This window comes from Dissoconium aciculare (genome assembly GCF_010015565.1).
Source record: "Dissoconium aciculare CBS 342.82 unplaced genomic scaffold K489scaffold_1, whole genome shotgun sequence".
NCBI classification, from domain to species: domain Eukaryota; kingdom Fungi; phylum Ascomycota; class Dothideomycetes; order Mycosphaerellales; family Dissoconiaceae; genus Dissoconium; species Dissoconium aciculare.
In genome coordinates this window covers 1,638,674-1,659,588 of record NW_022984951.1, presented here as the reverse complement: position 1 = coordinate 1,659,588, position 20,915 = coordinate 1,638,674, and the positions used below count along the sequence as shown (strand labels likewise).

At 56.6% G+C, this 20,915-nt stretch overlaps 10 protein-coding genes across 10 annotated transcripts; 5 read left to right on the top strand and 5 right to left on the bottom strand.

Moving 5' to 3' along the window:
* Positions 1-346: 346 nt before the first annotated feature.
* On the top strand, positions 347-2,252 carry K489DRAFT_311441 (S-adenosyl-L-methionine-dependent methyltransferase; the record flags this gene model as incomplete). The annotated part of the gene is made up of 6 exons (XM_033600779.1): positions 347-578; positions 808-896; positions 1,026-1,322; positions 1,410-1,475; positions 1,678-1,794; positions 1,950-2,252. 6 exons carry the CDS (start codon positions 347-349, stop codon positions 2,250-2,252), a joined length of 1,104 nt encoding a protein of 367 aa, XP_033464505.1.
* A 408-nt stretch (positions 2,253-2,660) lies between these two features.
* Positions 2,661-5,291, bottom strand: K489DRAFT_310015 (acyltransferase ChoActase/COT/CPT; the record flags this gene model as incomplete). The annotated part of the gene is made up of 4 exons (XM_033600671.1): positions 2,661-2,788; positions 2,977-2,998; positions 3,053-4,893; positions 4,967-5,291. The coding sequence occupies 4 exons, from the start codon at positions 5,289-5,291 to the stop codon at positions 2,661-2,663; spliced, it is 2,316 nt and encodes a 771-aa protein (XP_033464504.1).
* Positions 5,292-5,814: 523 nt separating this feature from the next.
* On the bottom strand, positions 5,815-6,452 carry K489DRAFT_375566 (uncharacterized protein). The gene has a single exon (XM_033603715.1). It carries the CDS (start codon positions 6,410-6,412, stop codon positions 6,206-6,208), a length of 207 nt encoding a protein of 68 aa, XP_033464503.1. The 5' UTR covers positions 6,413-6,452; the 3' UTR covers positions 5,815-6,205.
* Positions 6,453-6,693: 241 nt separating this feature from the next.
* On the top strand, positions 6,694-7,160 carry K489DRAFT_375565 (uncharacterized protein). Its single transcript, XM_033603714.1, has one exon. It carries the CDS (start codon positions 6,718-6,720, stop codon positions 7,036-7,038), a length of 321 nt encoding a protein of 106 aa, XP_033464502.1. The 5' UTR covers positions 6,694-6,717; the 3' UTR covers positions 7,039-7,160.
* A 189-nt stretch (positions 7,161-7,349) lies between these two features.
* On the bottom strand, positions 7,350-7,930 carry K489DRAFT_375564 (uncharacterized protein). Its single transcript, XM_033603713.1, has one exon. The coding sequence runs from the start codon at positions 7,836-7,838 to the stop codon at positions 7,581-7,583; it is 258 nt and encodes an 85-aa protein (XP_033464501.1). The 5' UTR covers positions 7,839-7,930; the 3' UTR covers positions 7,350-7,580.
* K489DRAFT_310769 (P-loop containing nucleoside triphosphate hydrolase protein) lies at positions 7,856-9,262 on the top strand (the record flags this gene model as incomplete). Its single annotated transcript, XM_033600728.1, has 2 exons — positions 7,856-8,205; positions 8,263-9,262. The coding sequence occupies 2 exons, from the start codon at positions 7,856-7,858 to the stop codon at positions 9,260-9,262; spliced, it is 1,350 nt and encodes a 449-aa protein (XP_033464500.1).
* K489DRAFT_17333 (uncharacterized protein) lies at positions 8,843-10,472 on the top strand. The gene has a single exon (XM_033599393.1). The coding sequence runs from the start codon at positions 9,290-9,292 to the stop codon at positions 10,205-10,207; it is 918 nt and encodes a 305-aa protein (XP_033464499.1). The 5' UTR covers positions 8,843-9,289; the 3' UTR covers positions 10,208-10,472.
* A 770-nt stretch (positions 10,473-11,242) lies between these two features.
* Positions 11,243-12,847, bottom strand: K489DRAFT_302840 (uncharacterized protein; the record flags this gene model as incomplete). The annotated part of the gene is made up of 1 exon (XM_033600464.1): positions 11,243-12,847. A coding segment is annotated over one exon (1,605 nt), but the record flags the coding sequence as incomplete, so codon positions are not given.
* A 2,886-nt stretch (positions 12,848-15,733) lies between these two features.
* K489DRAFT_406154 (putative aminophospholipid-translocating P4-type ATPase) lies at positions 15,734-19,624 on the top strand (the record flags this gene model as incomplete). Its single annotated transcript, XM_033607223.1, has 1 exon — positions 15,734-19,624. One exon carries the CDS (start codon positions 15,734-15,736, stop codon positions 19,622-19,624), a length of 3,891 nt encoding a protein of 1,296 aa, XP_033464497.1.
* Positions 19,625-19,841: 217 nt separating this feature from the next.
* On the bottom strand, positions 19,842-20,486 carry K489DRAFT_310377 (Fes1-domain-containing protein; the record flags this gene model as incomplete). Its single annotated transcript, XM_033600697.1, has 1 exon — positions 19,842-20,486. One exon carries the CDS (start codon positions 20,484-20,486, stop codon positions 19,842-19,844), a length of 645 nt encoding a protein of 214 aa, XP_033464496.1.
* Between the last annotated feature and the right edge of the window lie 429 nt (positions 20,487-20,915).

The window sequence follows — 20,915 nt, the reverse complement described above, 5'->3', positions numbered from 1 at the left end:
TCGAGTCCAACACCCCGCGATCGTGACGCTGCAGGAGGCGACAAAGCAATTAATTGCACGCATGAATACATCATGATACAGCAGCGCCTGTGACCCGAATCATATAAGCCTCTGGTCAAGGGAACAATCAAAAAGAAATCCTCACATCCATGTAAGAATATAAGAAGAACAACGAAACACATTCAAGCACTTCCAGGCCTTGGAACCACCAGCCAGTCGGAAAGTTCCCTGGGTGCGGTCTTTTCTTCCCTTCATCCTGTTAGCTCTCGATCTTTTCTCTCCGCTCCTCTCTGTCCATCGCTGGGAGCAAGGCACAGCAGTGCACCGCTTGACTCTTCCCCTGGTCATGGGCGACGACGACGACGGATCCTCCATCACGTCCTCGATCTACAGCTACGTCTACGAAAACGGCCGAAGGTACCATGCCTATCGCGAGGGCAACTACTTGCTCCCCAACGATGCCGAGGAGCAGGAACGGCTGGATTTGTCGCATCACATTTTCAGACTTCAGCTAGGAGGCGCCCTGCATTTCGCGCCCATTGATCGCAATCTGAAGCGGGTGTTGGATCTTGGAACAGGTGAGATCTTTCCCGCCGACGGGGTTTGGTTTCCCATCTTCTCTCGAGTGCGCTGCAGAGCAGGATGATACTTCTCAGCGGAAAAGTCTGAGGAGGAGGATCGCTGGATACGTTGTCACAAGAGTTTCGAGTTGATGTTGATATTATTTACACGGGCGAGAGCACCATGTCGCCGAATTCGATAATAAGCTGCTGATAACAAACCCGGCGCGGCGGGCCCCTCCGACAGGTACCGGCATCTGGGCGATCGACTTTGCCGACGAATTTCCCAACGCAGCGGTCATTGGCTGCGATTTAAGTCCCATCCAGCCGCAATGGGTAAGACAGACACAACCACCAAGCATCCCTGTCATCAACCGAACCCCGACAAGGGTGATCTCTATGCAACGTCTGTACGACAGTTGACCGACGTCTGACTGATGATCTCGACCGTTTGTATCACCACAGCGCCCGCCGAATTGCTCCTTCTTCGTCGACGACATCGAATCCGACTGGACATACGCTCGCCATGAAGCATTCGATTACATCCACGGCCGGGGCATGGGCGGGAGCGTTTCCGACTGGCCGCTCCTCTGTCGGAGGTCGCTCGAGCATCTGAACCCGGGAGGTTGGTTCGAGATCCAGGACTACGACACGGCCATCTATGCGTACAACGACCCCGACCTGGAGACGGCTCCGCGGACGCGGGAGTGGCAGGTCCTCGTCAACCTCGCCGCCGAACGATCCGGTCGGACGATGAACGTCGTAAGTGGAATCGATCGCCCCCCCCCGTGGTCAGATCCGCACGTGTAAAAGCATCCCTCGCTCACAGGGGGATACTGCGCCGTCCAGGCGCACCGACAGAAACAATGGATGATCGAAGCCGGCTATCAAGACGTCCACGAAGAAGTCGTCCAGGTGAGCAAAGATCGCGAGCGCCCCCTCTCTCGTTTCTGCAATCCCCTCCGCGCCGACCACACCATCAGCAACGTATCACACGCCCCACCACCAGGACGCCAATTATTTGCTTGCAAGAAGCCGCACAACATTTCCCAGAAGAAGAAACGATTTCCCATTCAATCCCCGAACTCACCACAATCCCCCCTCTCCCCCTTTTTAGGTCCCGATCGGCACCTGGACCAAAGACCCCCGCCTGAAGGAGATCGGCACCTTCCAGCTCGAACACATGCTCTCGTGCATCCCGGCCTTCACCCTCGCCCCGCTGACCCGCGTCCTCGTGAGTGGATCCCCACCCGCCCCCCTCCGGCAGCAACATCTCCCCCTCTCTCTCTCCGAAAAATCAAGAAGAAGAAAAAAAAAAAGAAAGAGAAAAAACCCCGAAACCCCCTCAAAAAAACCAAAAGCAAAAACCAAAAAGTAACCCTCGATCAGAACTACACCGTCGACGAAGTCCGGCTCATCATGGCCGGCGTGCGCGCCGAATTCACCGATCCGAAACGGCGCCTGATGACGAAATTCCGCTTCGTCTACGGGAGGAGACCCCCGCATGCCCATGCCCATGCCCATGCCCATGCTCCCTCTCATTCTCCTCCCGCCCCCGGGGATGTCCTCCCCGCGGCGCCGACGGCGGAGGAGGAGAGAAGGGACGGGCCCCCATCGCCGGACGCCATCCGGATCCGGAACGTGCGCGACATCGGATCGCAGGAGACGGTGGATTCGCGGAATCGTCCGTGATAGGGGGGACGACGAAGAGGGAAAGATTTCCCTCTCTCCCATAGAAAGGTGGATGGATTTCTCGTTCCGGGGGTGATGGTGGAAGAAGAAGAAGAAGAAATCATATCTGATAGCGACGGCGATCACACGGTGAGGTATTTCCCACATGTTTATCCATCCAGCTAGTCATGTAGGAGTGATATCAGAGGAAGGGACCTAGGTCCAGGAAGATGAGATGTCCCGATATTCCAAACCCCCCCCCCCCCCCCCCCCCCCCCCCCCCCCCCCCCCTCCACCCCAGAAAAGCTCAATCATCAATCCTCTCATCCCGCCCTCACCCGAGGACGGCTATCTGAAACGCTCGACTCTTCTTCTTCTTTCTTTCTTCTGCTTTTTATTTTATCTTTCACTTTCCAAATCACGTCCCTTCTAATACTCCATCAGCCGGAGCCTCTTGCCCACCTCGCGCCGTTGCGCCACCTTCTCGCTCGGCCGGACCTCTTTCTCCTCCTTGGCCTTGAGGGCCTGGAGGAGCATTCCGGCGTCGAAGAAGCCGTCTATCCGGGGAAGAAGAAAAGAAAATCATAGGTCAGCGACATCCTCGTTTCTCTTTTTATTTTTATTTTATCACATCGACAAAGGGGGAAGGGGGGAGTAGAGGAGAGGAAGAACAAAGAGGAGAGGAAGTAAAGGAAAAAAAGGGGAAAGGGAGAAAAGAGAAAAGGTGAAGGGAAAGAAAACTTACAGCCGCCCAGCTCATCGTCGGCCTCCTCGATCGCCTCCTCCGGCCTCCGCTCCGCCGCCGCGGCGTCGGCGGCCACCATGCGGCCGGTGCTCTTCAGGCGCGAGCCCTTGGGCCGGTGGCCGTCGTCGACCTCGCGGGCGCGGGAGGCGTTCTTGTTGGTGGGCACGCGGTCCCGGTGGAGCTGGCGGAGCAGCTTGCGGACCTCGAGGAAGTAGGACTCCAGGGCGTCGATGTAGCGCCGGGTCTGGCGGTGCTTGCTGCTGGCGCAGATGGACACGCTGCCCTCCTTGATGATGTAGCCGATGCCGAAGCCGGAGCCGCTGGTCGGGCCGAAGCCGAAATGCCGGAGCGACGGGTTGCCGCAGTTCGAGGTGCTGAGGATGGTGGCGTTGATCTTGTCGAAGCCGGCGTCGGCGAAGATGGCCGGCATCGGGCTGAGGTGTTGGTGCCGGGCGGGGCTTTGGCTGTGGTTGGGTTTGCTGCTTTTGACTTCGTCGGTGGGGCCGGGGTCGGCGTCGGGTTTCCCGTCGGCGAGGATCCCATCGGCGTGGCCGTCGAGCATCCTCTGCCAGAGGCTCAGGAGGGCGTAGAGGTGTCGGTCGTGGCCCTGGGCCTGTGAGCATTCCTTCGTGATGGCGGTGTGCTTGCCGCATGCCTTCTTGAGAGCCTCGACCTTTTTCTCGGGGGTGGTGTCGGCCCAGAAGGTCTGCAGGAACTCGACGCTCTCCTGCGTGACGGGGCGGATGGCTTCGGTCCGGCCGTGATAGTACATTTTCGTCATCGCGGGCTCGTACGTGCTCTCGATCCGACCGTACATGCCGTAATACGCTGCTTGGAAGGCCATCTGCACGAATGCGTCGGGGGAGAAGCCCATCGAGGTCATGAAATTCTTGCCGTAGGTCTCGAACTCGAGCGTCTGGAACTCGTTCTGCTGGATGAGGTCCGCCAATCGGGTCTCGGCGAAGCGCAGCGCGGTCGAAAGTTCCGGCACCATGTCCCAGTCGAGCTTGTGAGGCGTGGTGTTGACATCGCCAAAGCTCTCCGGATCGCGTTTCGATGGATCGGGGGATTGAGACGCCCATAGCGTCGGCGCCTGTCCGTTGATGGTTCGTGCAAACCGTAGAATAGTGTCGGTGTATAGATCGGATGCGAAGCGGAGGACAGTATGGCCGTCCACACCGGTGTGTTCAAAGTTGATGCCGGCGCTGCCGTTTTTGCACACGATGATCTGCAGCTTGTCGTACCATCGATTCGTGCAGGTGCCGACTTGGACACCTCGTTCAATCTCGGAGGTGCCGCAAAGCATATTCATACAGAGGTCGGAGCTGCTCGATGGCTCGGTATAATCCAGGCACAGGATGAAGAGCGCCGAGTCGACCATATTCAAGCAATCGCTGTTGTTGGATCCCTCGTCCTTGCCGATCAGCTCACGCAGGCCAGACCAAGTCGCGCGGTTCTCCGTGCTCAACACCCCGACAGCGCTCTTCGCAGCATCCCCGATGGGTGTGAGTTCGGCATCGTCGCAGATGACCTGTAGATTGATGCTGACGTCTTTCTCCGTCATGATCAGGTCGTGGTTGTCATCCAAAACATCGAACCAGTAGAATTGACCTCTACACATGACGATGATATGTTTCGAGGTCGGATCCTGACCGATGTGGCAGCCGTCTGCAGTGGGAATGCGTGCGGTACCAAAGAGTCGCGAATATTGATACATGCATAACGGCTGGCCGCGAATCTGATCCGGAGGAAGCTCTTCACGACGGACCGCGCGTACAAAGGAGAGCGCCGAGACGACCAGCGACGCTGCGCGGGTGACCTGGTTGTTTCGAGCAGGTGTAGGATCATCCTCTAGCAAGAAGAATGGATTGAGGTTGAGGACCACAGGATTGTCGTAGTTGAGATATGAGTCGTACCCTGTTTGGAGAGAAAAAAAATCAGCATTCGGGGATGGGAGAGACCTGGGAATGGTTTCCGGACTTCGACCTACAGAATTGCTCGATGTAGCTGCTCTTGCCAGCGGAATATGCCTTCAACTTCTCCTGAAGGTCAGGCCCTTCGTTGTGGAGGAAGCTGTCGACGGCTCGTTTGCTCTCGGCATATTCCCTGGCGGATTGTAGAGGCTCCAGAGAGGCGAGATAGCGCTTGCAGGTGTCCTCGAGGTCCGGAATGGGGAGCTTGGGGAGTTTGTCTTGCGCCGCAAAGGTGATGCCGGGTTTCGATGTGGAGTTTGAATTGGCAGCCAGCGGGCTCTGCTTCTCCTTTGAAAAGTTCTGGGTGGCCTCTTTGGCATTTGCCATGGATCGTTCCGCCATGGGAGAAGGGTCGGAGGTGCAATATCGATGACTGGGCTTCCAACTGGAGCACAGGATCGGGACTGGCGACATGATTGGGTTAGATTACTGTTTGTAGGACGGTGCCGGGAACGAAGGAGGAATGCGAGTTGAAGAAGACATGGTGGGCCATCTCGGGTGCTTTGAGAGATGTCTAGAAAGAGACTCTTTCCGCAGTGGATGTTGCTGGGGTGGGAACCCGCAAAGAGCTGCCACGTGAGGAGTCGACCACACGCAGGAAGGGCTCATGGGAGAGATCGGAGAAGAACATCAGCGCGACTGACCTGGGGAGGTTCTTGGCCTGGTTCGGTCGAGGAGGAAGGCGGACGGGTCAGGCAGGAATCCCTAGACGAAAGGATCTCGCTGGAAGGGTGCAATAGATGTCGAGGACGAGGTGTCAGTGGTGGTGGTGATGTTAGTAGTGGTGGTGGTGGTGAATGGAAGGGTTCTGCGTGACGAGGTGTGTCGAAGCAGCGATCATGTGGTGGTGGTGCTGGTGGTGCTGGCTGGCTGGCTGGCGGTTGGCGGCTGGCACACGAGACTGGACGTGAGAGAGAGGGACAGAGAGGTGTCGGAGGGATCTGTGTCTCTCTTTCGATATCGCACTCGTTCACCCCTTCAACGACGAGGAGCAGTGATTTAATTGACACACACGGAGTCGAATGGATAATAACAACGAGGAAATGTAACCGACAAGGAGGAGGAGGAGGGTGCAGAGGTTGTTATATAGATTCATCCGGCGTGTACATATATGCATAGCTACTACATGTGAGAATCGGACTCGAGCCTGACGGGGCTACTATAGCGGCTATAGGAACAGCACGAAGCGTCGTCTCCTACGGCCTCCCTCGGTGCAGACAGAGGGATGATGCGCACAGGTGTGCATGTATGTATTGTTACATATCAATCATGTCCATGTTCCCACTGATGAATGCGCATCCCTCCTCTGTGTGTGTGTACTGTGTCTGTGTGTGTATGTACTGTGTGTCTCTTCCCTCCCGTCTCTGCTCCAATCGTCGTTGTTGTTGTTGTTGTTGTTGTGGTGATATGATGGTGATGATGAGGGAAGCGAGACTACTGGAGGTGTAGACAGGAAAAGGCATGTGACGTACGGGAGAAAGAGAAGATGACGTCCTTTTCACCACACACTGTAGTAATAATCCCTGACGATGAACTTTATTCCAGTAGAAACCGCCCGCCCGACAGCAGCATCGTCACATGTCCCCCGCCGCTCCCCTTCAATGCTCATCACACGAACGGCGGCGCACTCCAGCAGCTGCCCTTTTCGCCTAGAGATTGCGGGGGAACAGACGGGGGCTTGGCCTGGATTGATAGTCCACCTGGGCAGTATGTATGCCTCATAGTTATTTATTACTGTATCACTGTACTGTACTAATTACTGGGTACTATGCCCTCCATCCCATCCATCTCTTCTGTTTGTTCACTTGCTGATAGTCATGATAATAACAATTATCCTCCATATACGTACGTACCTAGGTATGTATTGTATGGATCTGGTGCAGTCGGCGGTCCATCAAAATGGACCGACTGTTCCGCCCCGTCCGCCCATTGGTTGGCAAATCGTCTGGATATTCACCTAGACACTGCTGGACATGTCTATATGATGATAGATGCTGGAGAGTTCCGCATCTGCCGCAGAGAGCCATGTCCATGGGAGGATGGATGGATGGAGATTTGCGGATGCAGGATTCCGCAATCCACCATGTGAATGTCCCTTGCAGCCATCCAACATCCAACATACCTACCTAGGTGGTGGTATAGGTGGTATGGGTAGGTGCAGTTTAGTTTGGTCTGGGCGAGATTTGTTTACACTCCGGGTTTCGTCCAGGGTTCGGGGAATATATCACTAGCTGGCGTGCAGCAGGAATGATCATGACAACATCGGCGCCTGCATCGATCGGGGGACAAGGAGTGACGAGTGAATACACCGGGTGAGCTGGTATAGTCTATGGATACCCCCAAGGTGAGGTGAGGTGGGCATATACGCAAAAGTTGCACGGCTGCAGCGGGGATCGGTGTCGTCCCTGCCTGCACAGACATACATACATACAGACACACATACATACATACACACATACATACATATCTACCTGGTAGGTAATAGGTACATGTGGGAAGCAGTTCGTTCACCGAAGAGGATTCCTCCCACATGTGTATGTACCTGCCGTAGATGCACTAGCCCTACTGTAGATACAGTATCCCTCCTTAATAGGTACAGTAGATGGGCGGGCTCCGTCCATTTCATGATGCCTAGGTATGTAGTGTAATGATCGTGGACATCAACAACCAACTTCCTCTCCACGCCACGACGAGTGAGAGCAGCAGCAGTACAGTGCTGGACACACCAGGAGGAATCGCCCAGCATATATATCCCGAGCGTTGACATCCCTCACCACCACCACCACCACCACCACCATCATCATCATCGCCTTGAAATACACTACACGCGTTCGAGGAAACGACGAAGAAGCCGTGTCCGACCAGACCATGCACATCCTCCTCCTCCATCTTCGTCTTCCCTCCCCATGAGCAATCTCTTGGCGGTCCTGCCAGACTTCGACCTCTCGCCGTATTCCCACATCATCCCGTCCATAGAACGCGCATGCGTCGCCGTCGTCGATCTGCTCACCCTCGACGCCGTCCACGTCGCCAAGCGGGCTCAAGTCCCGCCCGGGGAAGTCGAGAAGCTCACGGATGCCCTGATCTCCGCCCTGCACCGCGATGCATCCGCTTCGGCCTCTGCTCCAGATGCCTCGACGACCGCTCCCACCACGACCATCGGGACGAACCCCATAAGCACCCTCGACGATGGCCTTGATGCGGCGCTCGCCGGTGGCTTATTCCCCGGTCATCTGATCGAGGTCGTAGGCGAGAGGTACATCATAAATCCCAAATACATCGGGTTCACGCATGACTGACACGATGTCCCTAGTGCTGCGGGAAAGACTCAATTCCTTTTGACCTTGTTACTCGCATCCCAACTGCAGAGCACAGACGATGGGGGACCATCGGACGCAGCGCCCGGCTCGGCGCTCTACATATCCACCGAGGCACCGCTCCAGACCACCCGTCTGGCACAGATCCTGAAGCAGCATCCCAAGCTCGCTGCCCTTCCGCCCGAGAGACGTCCCTCCCTCGGCCGCATCCACAGCACCCACGTCCACGACGTCGTCGCCCAGGACCACATCCTGCACTTCCAGGTGCCCGTCGCGATCGCCAAGCACAACATCAACCTGGTGATCGTCGACAGCATCGCGGCCAACTACCGCGCCGAGTTCGACAAAGGCGGCGGCTCAGGCGGCGGCCCAGGCGCGAGATCCCAGAGAGGCGCAGAGACGCTCGCACAGCGCAGCCAGGAGATCGCCCAGACGGCCAAATCGCTCCGCGACATCGCCCGCAAACACAACATCACCGTCGTCGTCGCCAACCAGGTCGCCGACCGCTTCGCGCCGATCGAACCCTCATCACAGCAGCCGCAGCAGGTCATGCGGACGTCCAGCCAGCGGTCACTCGGCCGTGCGACGACGACGACGACGACGACGACCGACCCTCCTCCTGCTCCTGCTGCTGCTCCACCTCAACTGTCGACGGCGGACCCCCTCTCCCTCGAGCACCAGCAGCGCTTCTTCACCGGCTGGGGCGACGACCCCTCCTCGACCGACCTCAAGACCCCCAGCCTCGGCCTCGCCCTGACCAACCAACTCTCCGCGCGGATCGCCCTGCTGAAATCCCCGGTCTACAAGGATCGGGCCTACCTCGCCGGCGAGGACAAGGAGTTGGACCGCTGGGATCGCTCCTGCCGGGTCGTCTTCAGCGCGTGGGGCGCGGAGGGGCGGGTGCCGTTTGAGATCTGGGAGGGCGGGGTCCGGAGCCTGCCGTCGTCGTCGGTGGGAGAGGGGGGAGGAGGAGGTGAGGGGAAGGCTGGACGATGAGTAGGAGGTTCATGAAATAATTTGTAGATGTCGTTTGAAAAACTTCTTTTTCCGTTCCCGTCACGGTTTTCCATCTCTCTTCTTTACAAAGGGGAGAAAGGAGCTATGCGGGAAACCCCCGTCACGTCGATCCGTAGATGCGGCTCTCTAGAGTTCAAACATGATGATTTACCGCCGGAGAGAGAACATGCTTTCTTATTTTCGGGAAATGCCCAACGAAACCCCCATGTTCCCCTTCTCTGCCCCGCTGGCTGCTCTCAGTGGAAGACTATATGTACACATCACACCACACCGCCACCACCACCACCACCGCAGCAGCAGCGGAATGCACACACGGTCCAAGAATGGCTCCCGATCTCCACTCACAAGTGCGTTCTCGCACATGGGGACAAAGAAGAGCGGAACGAAACGGGATATCCATATCGCCCAGCCCGACACCGGCCCCGATTCCCCCGAAAGATACATATACACATATCATTAAATCCCAAGAAAAGCAAGGACAGGAAAGAAGAGAGAAAAAAACAGGACTTCCATCTTCTGTCGAAAGCCCCCCCCCCTGACAGATCACATCGGCATCGGGGAGAGACAGATAGACAGATAGGGACATACACGGACGGACGGGACATCCGCTCACTTCGCCATCACATCGATGTAGCCCCTGCCCTTCTTCTTGTTCTTCGCCCCGCCCGCCGCCCCGCCTTTCCTCGGCCCGGACGGTCCGCCCAGCAGGTCGTCGAGCTGGCTGTCCGCGCTCATCGTCGTCGAGGGCCGCGAGGGCGGCGTCGAGGCCAGGCCCGGGTTCAGCGCGGCGACGGCCGCGGGCACGGGGACGCCTCCTCCGCCGCCGCCCATGACGGAGCCCGGGGTGCCGACGCGAGAGGGGGGCCCGGAGGGCGGTCCGCCCCCTGCACCACCGTCGATGGGCGGGGTCGAGCTGTAGATTGAGCCCGGGGGTCCCATGGAGTGGGAGGTCGGCGGGCGCATGGGCATGGACATGGAGCCGCTTGCGACGCGCGAGGGGGGGCCGCCGACGGTGCTGGCGGGGCGGCTGGGGGGCCCGGCGCGGGGAGGCGGAGGGGTGGGCGCGGAGGCGGCGGCGGTGGCGTCGGCCCCGCCCTTCTTGTTGATCCACTTCTTGAGGTTTTCGTCGTAGTAGAAGGAGTTTTCCTCGCCGAGCTTGGCGCGGATGGGCCCCTGTTGCTGCTGGCCGTCGGCCCCGTCCTTCTTGAACCAGCCGCTCAGCCAGCCGCTGTTGCGCTTGTCCGAGGTTTTGGTCTTGTCCCGTTGGGCGTCGGCCTCGGCGGCCTTTTTGAAGGCCTCGTCGGCTTCGCGGTCGGCTTGGGCTTTCTTCATTTGCGCGGCGCGCTGGGCGAGATCATCGTCGTCGTCGTCGTCCATGAAGCTCTTCTTCTTGGGCTTCGGTGCGGCTTCGTCGTCGCTGGGCTGCGCCGGCTCCGGCTCGTACGGCTGATACGATGGAGGCTCGTAGCCGCTGGTCGGCGGCTCGTACCCACCGCCTGTCGATGCGAACGGTTCATCCTCTGCGATTGATCCACTGCGAAGTCCTAGACCAGTCGGCGGCGAGAATGCATCCTGTGCTTCGTCTTCTTCTGCCACGGGCGGCTGTTGGTGCCTGGGGTATTGCTGACCGTATGCTCCGTAGGGCTGATCCTGCAAATCCGCTTGTCTCGAGTCGGATGAATATGGTCGCCCGGGATCAGATGGTGAATATGAACTGCCGATATCTGAGCGGAGGCTCTCCTGGATCGATGGCCCGGCCGTATGGGACCGGTAGCCTTGTGGCCGTGATGCCTCAGGAATGCTGCTGACGCTGCTTGCGACAGACGGGGCGTAACGGCTCGCGCCATGGTTGGGCGCGTACCTGCCAGTTGCGCCAGACGGTGGATATTGCTGAGGCTGTGCAGGCGAAGCTGCTTGGTAGCCGCCGTTCATCGCCGCCATGGGATTGTACAGCTCAGTGTTTGATACCGTACGGCTGATTGTAGGTGAATCACCATTGACCTTTCCGAATGGGCCGCTAATATCTTCTCCACCAGGACCACCACTGCCAGCAGCGGATTCTCGTTCGTCATCTCCCAACAGAGATTTGGTGATCCAGCTTGCAGCTCCAGATGAGAATTTATTCATGGCGGTCTTGGTCAAGTAGCCTTGCCCACCACTCTGCGGTGTTTGTGACAGGAATGCGCTGAACTCATCGACCGATTGTAGGAGAACAGGGTGATAATATGGCGAACCACGGGCTGATGCTTTGACTGCGGCACCGATTCCATCGCAATATGACTGAGCTTTGCTCTTCAGTCCATGCGACGCAAGTGCCTGGGCGTAGATGAGCTTGAAAGCCTGGAAATGCGGAGCATAGTGCACAGCGTTGGCAGGCGCACTCAAAGACGATGCCCACTCGTAGATTTCTGTCAGGACGATAGAATCGAGGTCACTACCAAGGAGAGCTGACTCCGGCCCAGTGTGGTTAGCACCGAGCAGCACGAAATGGGTTTCAGGGTCGTCGACGCCATTGTGCTTGACCAGGCTGCGAGCGAAGAGATAGCAGGTATGAGCTGCCTCTGCACGGTTGTAGGACGCCAGCAATCGGCCAAGGGCAAGCAGAGATTGCCCATCGTTGGGAGTGCGATTTCCCGCAACCAAGCCAAGTGTCTCGCGCCATTGGTCGAGGCCTTCGAGTGGATTGCCATGCACACTCCCGTCTACCTTTGAGATCATCTGGAACCCTGCTCGAGCGGAAGAAGGCACCAATTCGTCAGCACATTCCTCCGCATTACCAGCAAACACCTGGTACAAGGCCGCCAGGCTGCGCGCATCGCTACCGACAGATTTGACTTGCGAGCGCACGAAGGATTGAACAATCTGCTTCCACGTCTCTTGACCCATAGTCGAGGCGATAAGCATTGCATGACCCCAAAGCTTCTTCTCCTCTGCCAGCCACACAGCACGTTCCCTTTGGCCTTCCAAGAGCGCCTGTCGCATCTCCATGATGGCCGCTCTCTCCGAGGACGGGCTTGTCAATGACGCAGTGGTGGTTGCTTGAGGACTCGATAGTTCAAGGCTTTGCTTGATGTCGGCAATGTTCGGTAGAAGAATGTTCCGCACTTCTTCAGCGACTTTCGGGGTATTATCCAATGAGCCGTCGTGCTCCACGAAAACCCTCATGATTCTCCACAAGACAAGCTTTTCCTCGGTCCGCTGCTTGATGTCAATATCAGTCTGGAAGTCCAACTTTGCGCTCTCGGCCGCCCGCGTAAGATCTTCAATTTTGCCTGTCATCCAAAGCAGAACCTCCTTCTTCTTGCCCTTTGCACGGGCAGGGAGCGGTCCAGGATACTTGCTGTGGCGTTCATCCAGGACGATCAGGGAATTGGCGCTCTGCAGTGTGATAGCGCCAGGTGTACATTTGATGCTGGGTGCGCCCTGGCCAGCCGAGTAGAAGGGAGTCTGTACGGGAAAGCTGCTTATCATGGTTCCCGAGGCAGACCACTTGAATATCGGGTGACCTTTCCACCTCTCCAGAGGATCTCGAATGCGATCATCGTTCGGCGGGACAAATGTCAGATCTTTAGAGTATTGCTGCCTGGGAGGCAGCACAGTGGGACGAGAAGACGCGGGATGCGGAACGCTCGAGTGTGCAGTATATCTTGCCGTTTTCACAACCGTGGAGGGAGACTGAGGTCTTGATCTCACCGGCGGGCTGCCAACAGATCCGAAGGCTGGTCCAAGCGTCCCGGGAGTCTCGAGGGGCGAATATTTTGAGTTGACAACCCTATCAGGAGTTCCGGGACTGCGAAGGCCGAAGTCTTGCGGTGGTGAGGATGGCAGTGTTGCCGAGGATGCATTAGGGTGGTGTCGTTCAGACTGGAAGGCTAACGGACTGCTTGTGCGAGGTAGGAATGCATGGGCTTGTTGGATAGCACCCACGCTAGGTTGCCGTTTCGACTGACCGGGCTTTGCATTTGTCGCTGCGGCAGGCGCGGGCGAGTAACGAGATGCAGCAGCCGGGCCTGGAGGTGGCGCTGGCGAGAAGCGATTGTTCGCCGGGGCGCGATTAGCACTGTTTGGCGAGTATCGTGAATTCGGTGGAGGTCCGGCGTTTATCTGAGATGGTATCGAGGGGACCGCTGTGGGCTGATCAGGCAGCAGTGGAAGCTGATCTGGACGTGAAAACCCTGCGTATTGAGCCCCCATCGACTCCTGCGGTTGTTGATAACGAGGTGTTCCAAATGTCGCAGGAGAACCTTGGGTTTGCGGAACATAAGAGCTCGATTGTCTTCCACGAGGCTTCACTGTTACGGGCAGGTCTGCGAAGAAGGCATCCCCACCTTTGGCAGTCGGTCCCGAACTGGCGGCTCCTTGCGTACTAGGCGTAGACGATGGCGGTGCGGACCCCATTGGAGGGCGGGAGATTGCGGGCGGGCCTGACGAGGATGACACACTGCTGGTCCTAGGGGGCGGGACAGGTGTCGAAGACTGCGCGGCTGGTGTAAGTGACTGGCGCGGTCTCTGCCGAGGTTTGACGACATCCATTGGTAAATCATAAGGAGACTGGTATCCTCCCTTTGCTTTGTCGGAAAAGCTCTGTGCGTTGGAGACTTCCGGTCGTGCCTTGGGCTGCTGCTGCTGGCCGTATAAATCGTATAGACCGGTCTGAGGTGTGCCGGAGGACCGTCCATGCGCATTTCCGAGGACTCGGGAAACATCTCCAGTCGAAGGGAATGAGCTTTGGTTTGCTTGAGATTGTGGCTGCGCCTGTACACTCGGGATCGGATCTAGTGCAGCATCATCAAGAAATCCCTCGTCATCATCACCAAAAAACAAAGATGGGTCCAAGTCTTCAGTTTCCTCCAAGAGCTCGTCGTCCAATGCAGCAGACCACAAAGCCGCCTCGTCTTCTTCATTTCCAGACTGGGATATTGGCGCTTTCGAGTCTCCTTGCCCGCCGCCTAATAGTTCGCCAAATGTGTCATCGTCACCAACAGTACCCCAGTTGTCCTGCGCGCCATCAACCGGTATAGCAGACTGGGCTTTCGCGTCTCCCGGTACCCTATTGTTGTCGTCGAGAAGTTCACCAAAAGTCTTGTCGTCTCCGACAGCGGGCCAGTCATCGCTATTCAGTGGGGCACCCTCGTCCTCCTGATCTACATCATCGAGAGTGGTGTTTTCCGTGAAGTTGGTGGTGAAGCTGCGTTTGACCTGTGCCTGCTGATGCTCGGTCACCGCATCCTCTTCGATAACAGACACTCCAGATTCTGCGATCGATTCACTCACGACCGGTTGCGGCTCCTGGTCAAGCATGAGTGGAGCAGTTGGTGCCAATTCAATAGCCTCTTCAAGTTCAGTAACTTCGCCCTGGTGCTCATAGGCGCCAGCAGCATCGCGGACGTCAACTCCAGAAGATATCGTTTCAGAGCGTTCTAATCTATCGTTTAGCGGTGCCGTGTCCGGCATTCGTTCCTCCATTTCCAATTCCTGGTCGTGCGCATCGTCCTCTGGCGAGAAAATGGATGTTTCTTCATCGCTGACAGTTTGCGCAGCTTCCAAATGTTGACGAGCATTTTCGCCACCTGCCGATGCCTTCACATTGCGCTGTTTGGATGAATCAGGGGCGTGGTCATTGCGATCTTGATCCTCCTCAATCTCATCTTCGTCATCCTCGTCCTCGTCCTCGTCTTCGTCGTCTTCATCTTCATCATCATCGTCTGCCTCTTCATCAGCCTCGTCTGCGGCTTTCCTCTGGGATTCGACGTTGCCCGCGTGCGACGTCGCAGGAGATTTTGATAGGTTGGCGACTGAAGTTGCCGCGGCAGTCGCAACCGCGCCGGGTGCGGAGGCACCGCCGGAGTCTTGGTGATCAATGTCGCTCATGGTCGCATTCTATGATATTATTAATTCGGTGATCGATTTGTGTCTCCTCCACAGGCCATGTCGAGTTTGCGCAATGGGTTTCCACGCGTCAATGATGATGTAAATGGATGTGCCGAGATGTAGCCAGCTAGACCATCACGGACGCTGCAGAAGCGCACCGGCTGAACAGGACAGGGAAAGCTAACGCCGAACCCGCGGTGGAGAAGGCCTGCCGGAGTTAATGAAAGGGTCACAATTAATGTCCTTCTGACGCGACTGGGGAAACGCGACTATGAATTTCTGCCCAGCCGGGTCAAGTCTCTACCGTACGGGCACGTGCCTTGCGTATTGCGTAATGAAAGTTGTCCATGGAGCTCGAGCAGCCAGGCAGGGCTTCGAGGATATCATACAGACATGTCGCATACTCAGTAGGCCCAACCTTCATTGAACGGCATCGTACTGCTCGGATGTTGTATCCTGATCCACGCCAGCAATTTCCACAGCCCATGTGAGCACGAGAAAGCACCCGAGAGCTTGCGACGATCGTCCCCGTCATGACCCCGGATACGAAGCCGCTGAACATCTTATTCACATGCCGTCATGTCGGTGCCAAATGGTTTCCGGCGATCGCCAGGTAATCCTGACGGATACGACAAAACTTACGAAGATGATCATGACTCCGATCTCGACCTTGACGAATTAGACCCTCAAACAACATTAACGACTGCTACGAATATCCGGAACCCCGTTGATTTCGGCCGGCGCATACCACTTCAGAATCTTCGCTTTGCCGGTCGCCGAACCAACCGGTACGATGACGAGACGGATGCAGAACAGTTGCAGGGCCTGGTGGAGAATGAGACAGCATACGGAAGCGGAGCGTCGAGAACTCGCAATATGGGTGTGAGGCATCGCAGAACATCAGAGGCAGACTTGCGCCGCGGACCCATGCAGAAGCTGAAGTCATACCTTCCCTTTACGAAAAAGGAGCGGGCGATCTCACTTCCCTCTGCACTCGCCAATAACGATGACGACCTAGAGGAGGAGCATGATCCAACAGCAACCAGAACCATAAGTGTTGGGCAGAAACAACCGACCCGATTTCCCCTCAACGCTGTCTCCAACGCCAAATACACACCATGGTCGTTCATACCTGTGACTCTATTCAATGAGTTCAAATTTTTCTTCAACATGTACTTCTTGCTGGTCGCCCTGTCCCAAATTATCCCGGCTCTGCGCGTTGGCTATCTCTTGACATATATTGCGCCTTTGGCGTTTGTCTTGTGCATCACTCTGGGAAAGGAGGCTTACGATGATGTGTACCGGCGGAAAAGGGATAACGAAGCAAACAGTGAGCCATACACTGTGTTACATTTCGATCGGAGTGAGGCTGCTCTGCGCAGTGCTCGTGAGAGTGCGGCGACGCTCAGGGATTCGGGATTGTCGGAGAAAAAGAAAGGCAAGCGCAGGGCAGTAACAGAGGACAATAATGGCAATTTGCAATCACGAGAGGGTCCAGCCCAGAGTAGCTGCAGCTCGCGCGTCACAGAAATTCTAAAGTCATCTCGGGATCTCAAGGTTGGAGACGTTCTAGTACTCGGGAAAGATCAAAGAGTACCCGCCGACGTAGTGTTGCTTAAAAGCTTCGCCACGGAGGCATCAATTCCAACAAGACATGCAGCACCCGATGGCGCCTCATCAGAGGCCGACCTTGGGGCAAGCTCTGGTGGCCCGTTGACCTCTTCGGAATCGGAACAGGGAGGCGGCGGCGAAGCTTTCATTCGCACTGACCAGCTTGATGGTGAAACCGACTGGAAGCTTCGTTTGGCATCGCCAGTTGCCCAGAATCTTCCTGTGAGCGAGTATGTGCGGCTTCAAATCGTTGCAGGCAAACCAGACAAAAAGGTCAACGATTTTGTCGGAACAATAGAGCTTGCTGCTAGTAACGACGCGCCATATGATTCGGCGGCAGGGACTATATCTCCCTCATCGGGTCCATCCAGTCCTCTGAACATTGATCACACAGCGTGGGCTAACACAGTGCTGGCATCTTCGACAACGGTCCACGCGGTCGTTGTGTACACCGGATCGCAGACTCGGGCAGCACTATCCACCTCGCCTTCAAGATCAAAGACTGGTCTGCTGGAATACGAAATCAATTCGCTCACTAAGATATTGTGTTTCTTAACGGCAGCACTAAGCATCGTGTTAGTAGCGCTAGAAGGTTACCAAGATCACGGCGACCAGGCCTGGTATCTAGCTGCCATGCGATTCTTAGTCTTATTCAGCAGCATTGTGCCTATTTCCTTGCGGGTCAATCTGGATATGGGAAAGAGTGTATACGCGTGGCAAATTCATCGCGATCCAGGCATTCCCGGCACTATTGTTCGGACAAGCACCATCCCGGAGGATCTTGGCCGAATCGAATACCTCCTGAGCGACAAAACCGGAACATTAACGAGAAATGAAATGGAACTGAAGAAGATCCACGTTGGAACTGTTAGCTATGGCGGCGAAGCCATGGAGGAAGTCAGCAGCTACGTCGAGCAAGCATTTGCGGCAGGAGTAGAAATTGGTGCAAGCGATTTGTTCTCGCCATCAACGGCGACCAACTTTCTCGGAGGCTCAACTCGGACAAGACGAGAGATTGGTCTTCGAGTTCGTGATCTCGTCCTGGCACTCGCGCTCTGCCACAATGTGACTCCCACTATGGAAGAGGGTGAGGATGGGACGCCTGTCATCTCCTATCAAGCCTCTTCACCCGACGAGATCGCCATCGTACAATGGACGGAGCAGGTTGGCTTGCGCCTTGCGCATCGAGATCGCAAAAGCATCTCGCTACAGTTCACGGGTGATCAGCGCTTAGCGGTCAAGGTAGAAATCCTGAACGTCTTTCCGTTCACCAGCGATAGTAAACGCATGGGTATCATCGTCCGCTTCGTGCGCGACGCTAGCGTCGACAAGGATGAGGATGGAGAGATTGTGTTCTTCCAGAAAGGTGCAGACACCGTCATGACCACGATTGTTGCAGCAAACGATTGGCTCGACGAAGAAACGGGCAACATGGCACGCGAGGGCCTCCGGACACTGGTCGTCGGCCGGAAAAACCTGAGCAAACAGCAATACGTGGCATTCTCGACGGCTCATGCAGCAGCGGCGATGAGCTTGTCGGGCCGCGACGCAAACATGGCGGCAGCTGTGAAGCAGCATTTGGAGAACGACCTGGAGCTGCTTGGTGTGACGGGCGTTGAAGACAAGCTCCAGCCGCATGTCAAACCTTCGTTGGAGCTGCTGAGAAACGCCGGCATCAAGATCTGGATGCTCACGGGTGACAAGGTGGAGACCGCTCGCTGTGTTGCCATTTCCTCCAAGCTGGTCAGCCGAGGCCAGTACATCCACACAATTGCAGGCCTGAAGCGAAGAGAAGCCGCACTGGAAGCGCTGAGCATGCTGGACACACAGCCAAATGCTGCCCTATTGATCGATGGACAGTCCCTAGCTCTTTACCTGCAGTATCATCGGGATGCTTTCATCTCTCTGGCCGTCACGCTGCCGGCGGTCATAGCATGCCGATGTTCGCCTACGCAGAAAGCCGACGTCGCGCATCTCATCCGTGCCTACACCAAGAAGCGCGTGGCCTGCATCGGTGACGGTGGCAACGACGTCAGCATGATCCAAGCGGCGGACGTGGGCGTTGGCATTGTTGGCAAAGAAGGCCGACAGGCTTCACTCGCAGCGGATTTCAGCATCACACAATTCGCGCATCTGACCAAATTGCTCGTCTGGCATGGACGGAACAGCTACAAACGCAGCGCCAAGCTGGCACAATTCGTCATCCACCGCGGTCTGATCATCGCCATCTGTCAGACCGTATTCAGCATCGCATCCGACTTCGAGCCGATTGCGCTTTACCGGGATTGGCTGCTCGTCGGGTATGCGACAGTTTACACCATGATGCCTGTGTTCAGCCTCGTGCTCGATCGCGACGTCGACGAAGGCCTCGCGAATCTCTACCCCGAGCTGTACAAGGAGCTTACCACCGGGCGGAACTTGAGCTACCGGACGTTCTTCATCTGGGTGGGAATCTCCATCTACCAGGGACTCATCATCCAAGGCGGCTCGGAGCTACTTGTGCCAGGATTTACCACCCGAGCCGCCGCCGATGGGACCTCCACTCTCGAGACGGAAGGGTTCAAGAGCATGGTGGCCGTTTCGTACACGGTGCTGATCATCAACGAGATTGTCATGGTGGCAGCGGAGATCACCACCTGGCACCCGGTCATGATCTTCAGCATCTTGGGCACGGCCGCCATCTATTTCGGCAGTCTGCCATTCCTGGGGAGCTACTATTCGTTGAAGTTCGTCGTCTCACTCGGCTTCTGGTGGAGAGTGGCCGGGATCGCGGCGGCCAGTCTGGTGCCGGTGTACGCGGCGAAATTGATCCGCCGTACCGTCCGGCCGCCGAGTTATCGCAAGGTGCGCGGCGTATGAGCATATCATGTATCATCATCATCATTACTTTCATGTCGAGCGGTAGAGCGATAGATGGGATTCGGGAGATAATTATTGGAAACAAAACGTTATCCTGTTCTCATACCCAGTACAATGTGATGACAATTGCAAGCTCTTGAGCTGTGGTCACATCAAAAATATTCCATTGTAACATTTCGTCGTCTAGAAGTTCGTAACACATGCCGACCCCAGATCTTCACGACCTCGATGCCGAATGATCCCTCAACGCCGAAATCACCTCATCCACCGCCTCCATGTCCGCGGCATCCAACCCCTGCTTTTTCGTCCAGATCGCATCGGGGACACTCTGCTCCAGCTCGTCCAGGCCGGGCTGGAAATTCCTCACCGCGCTGCTCAACGCCGTGATCGCCTTCTTCCGCACGCTCTGCACCGGATCCTCGGTCGCGAGCTTCACCAGCTTGGGGATGCCGCCCTCGGCGAGGAATTTCTCCTGGGCCTTGACGTTGTTCTGGACGGCGGTGCTGGCGCACCACGCGGCCATACGGCGCAGCTCGGCCTCGGGGTTCTCCAGCTGTCGCAGCAGGGGCGGCCAGAGGCCCATGGGGTCCATGTTATTCGCGTTGTCGATCTGCTCGATCAGCTGCTCCAGGTTGTCCCACGCGATCAGCTTGTTCTCCAGCGAGACTTGCTCGAGCGGGAGGGTGATGGCGCTCATGGCGTCCCGCATGCGGTCGGCGTCGGACGGGCCGCCGAGGAGCTCGGCGAGCATCTCGGCGTTGAGGCCGGAGGAGGGAGTGCTCGATGCCGGAGCGGATCCATCTTGGGGTGCGACGGAGTTTGCGGTGGACCACGCGAGGAGGTTGTTGAGGGAGCCAGCCATGGTGATGGATGGATGGATGGATGTCGGCTTGGATGTGGGTCTCCACGCGACGGAACTTCAAGTTCGACGACTCACTTGTTTAGTAAGGAGATGAATTTTATGGGGGCAGAGATGTGGTGGGTTGTGCCATGGGGTCACTACGGTCACATAAACAGTCATATCATGTCTCTCATGCCCGGCGCGGTTTGATGATCCGAGTACAGAAATTCCACATGAAGTCGCTAGCTGTTTCTAGCAGCTTCGTCAAGAAACATCAAGCGTGACATGTATATTCCTGTCTCGACTTGAGATTTTGCACCATGGTATTGAATGGTGGACCTTGCAAAAGCATAGCCTGACTCGTATCTCTACGACATCTGAACATTATCGGAACCATGTCGGCGGTGGTATAGACTCTTACATGTAGCATAGACAGAGAGATTTACCCGC

Excerpts from the sequence above, each read along its gene's own strand:
- K489DRAFT_375564 (XM_033603713.1), bottom strand. The coding sequence starts at position 7,838 with ATGGAGGAGGAGGATGTGCATGGTCTGGTCGGACACGGCTTCTTCGTC.
- K489DRAFT_375566 (XM_033603715.1), bottom strand. The coding sequence starts at position 6,412 with ATGCCTTTTCCTGTCTACACCTCCAGTAGTCTCGCTTCCCTCATCATC.
- K489DRAFT_17333 (XM_033599393.1), top strand. The coding sequence starts at position 9,290 with ATGTCGTTTGAAAAACTTCTTTTTCCGTTCCCGTCACGGTTTTCCATC.
- K489DRAFT_375565 (XM_033603714.1), top strand. The coding sequence starts at position 6,718 with ATGCCCTCCATCCCATCCATCTCTTCTGTTTGTTCACTTGCTGATAGT.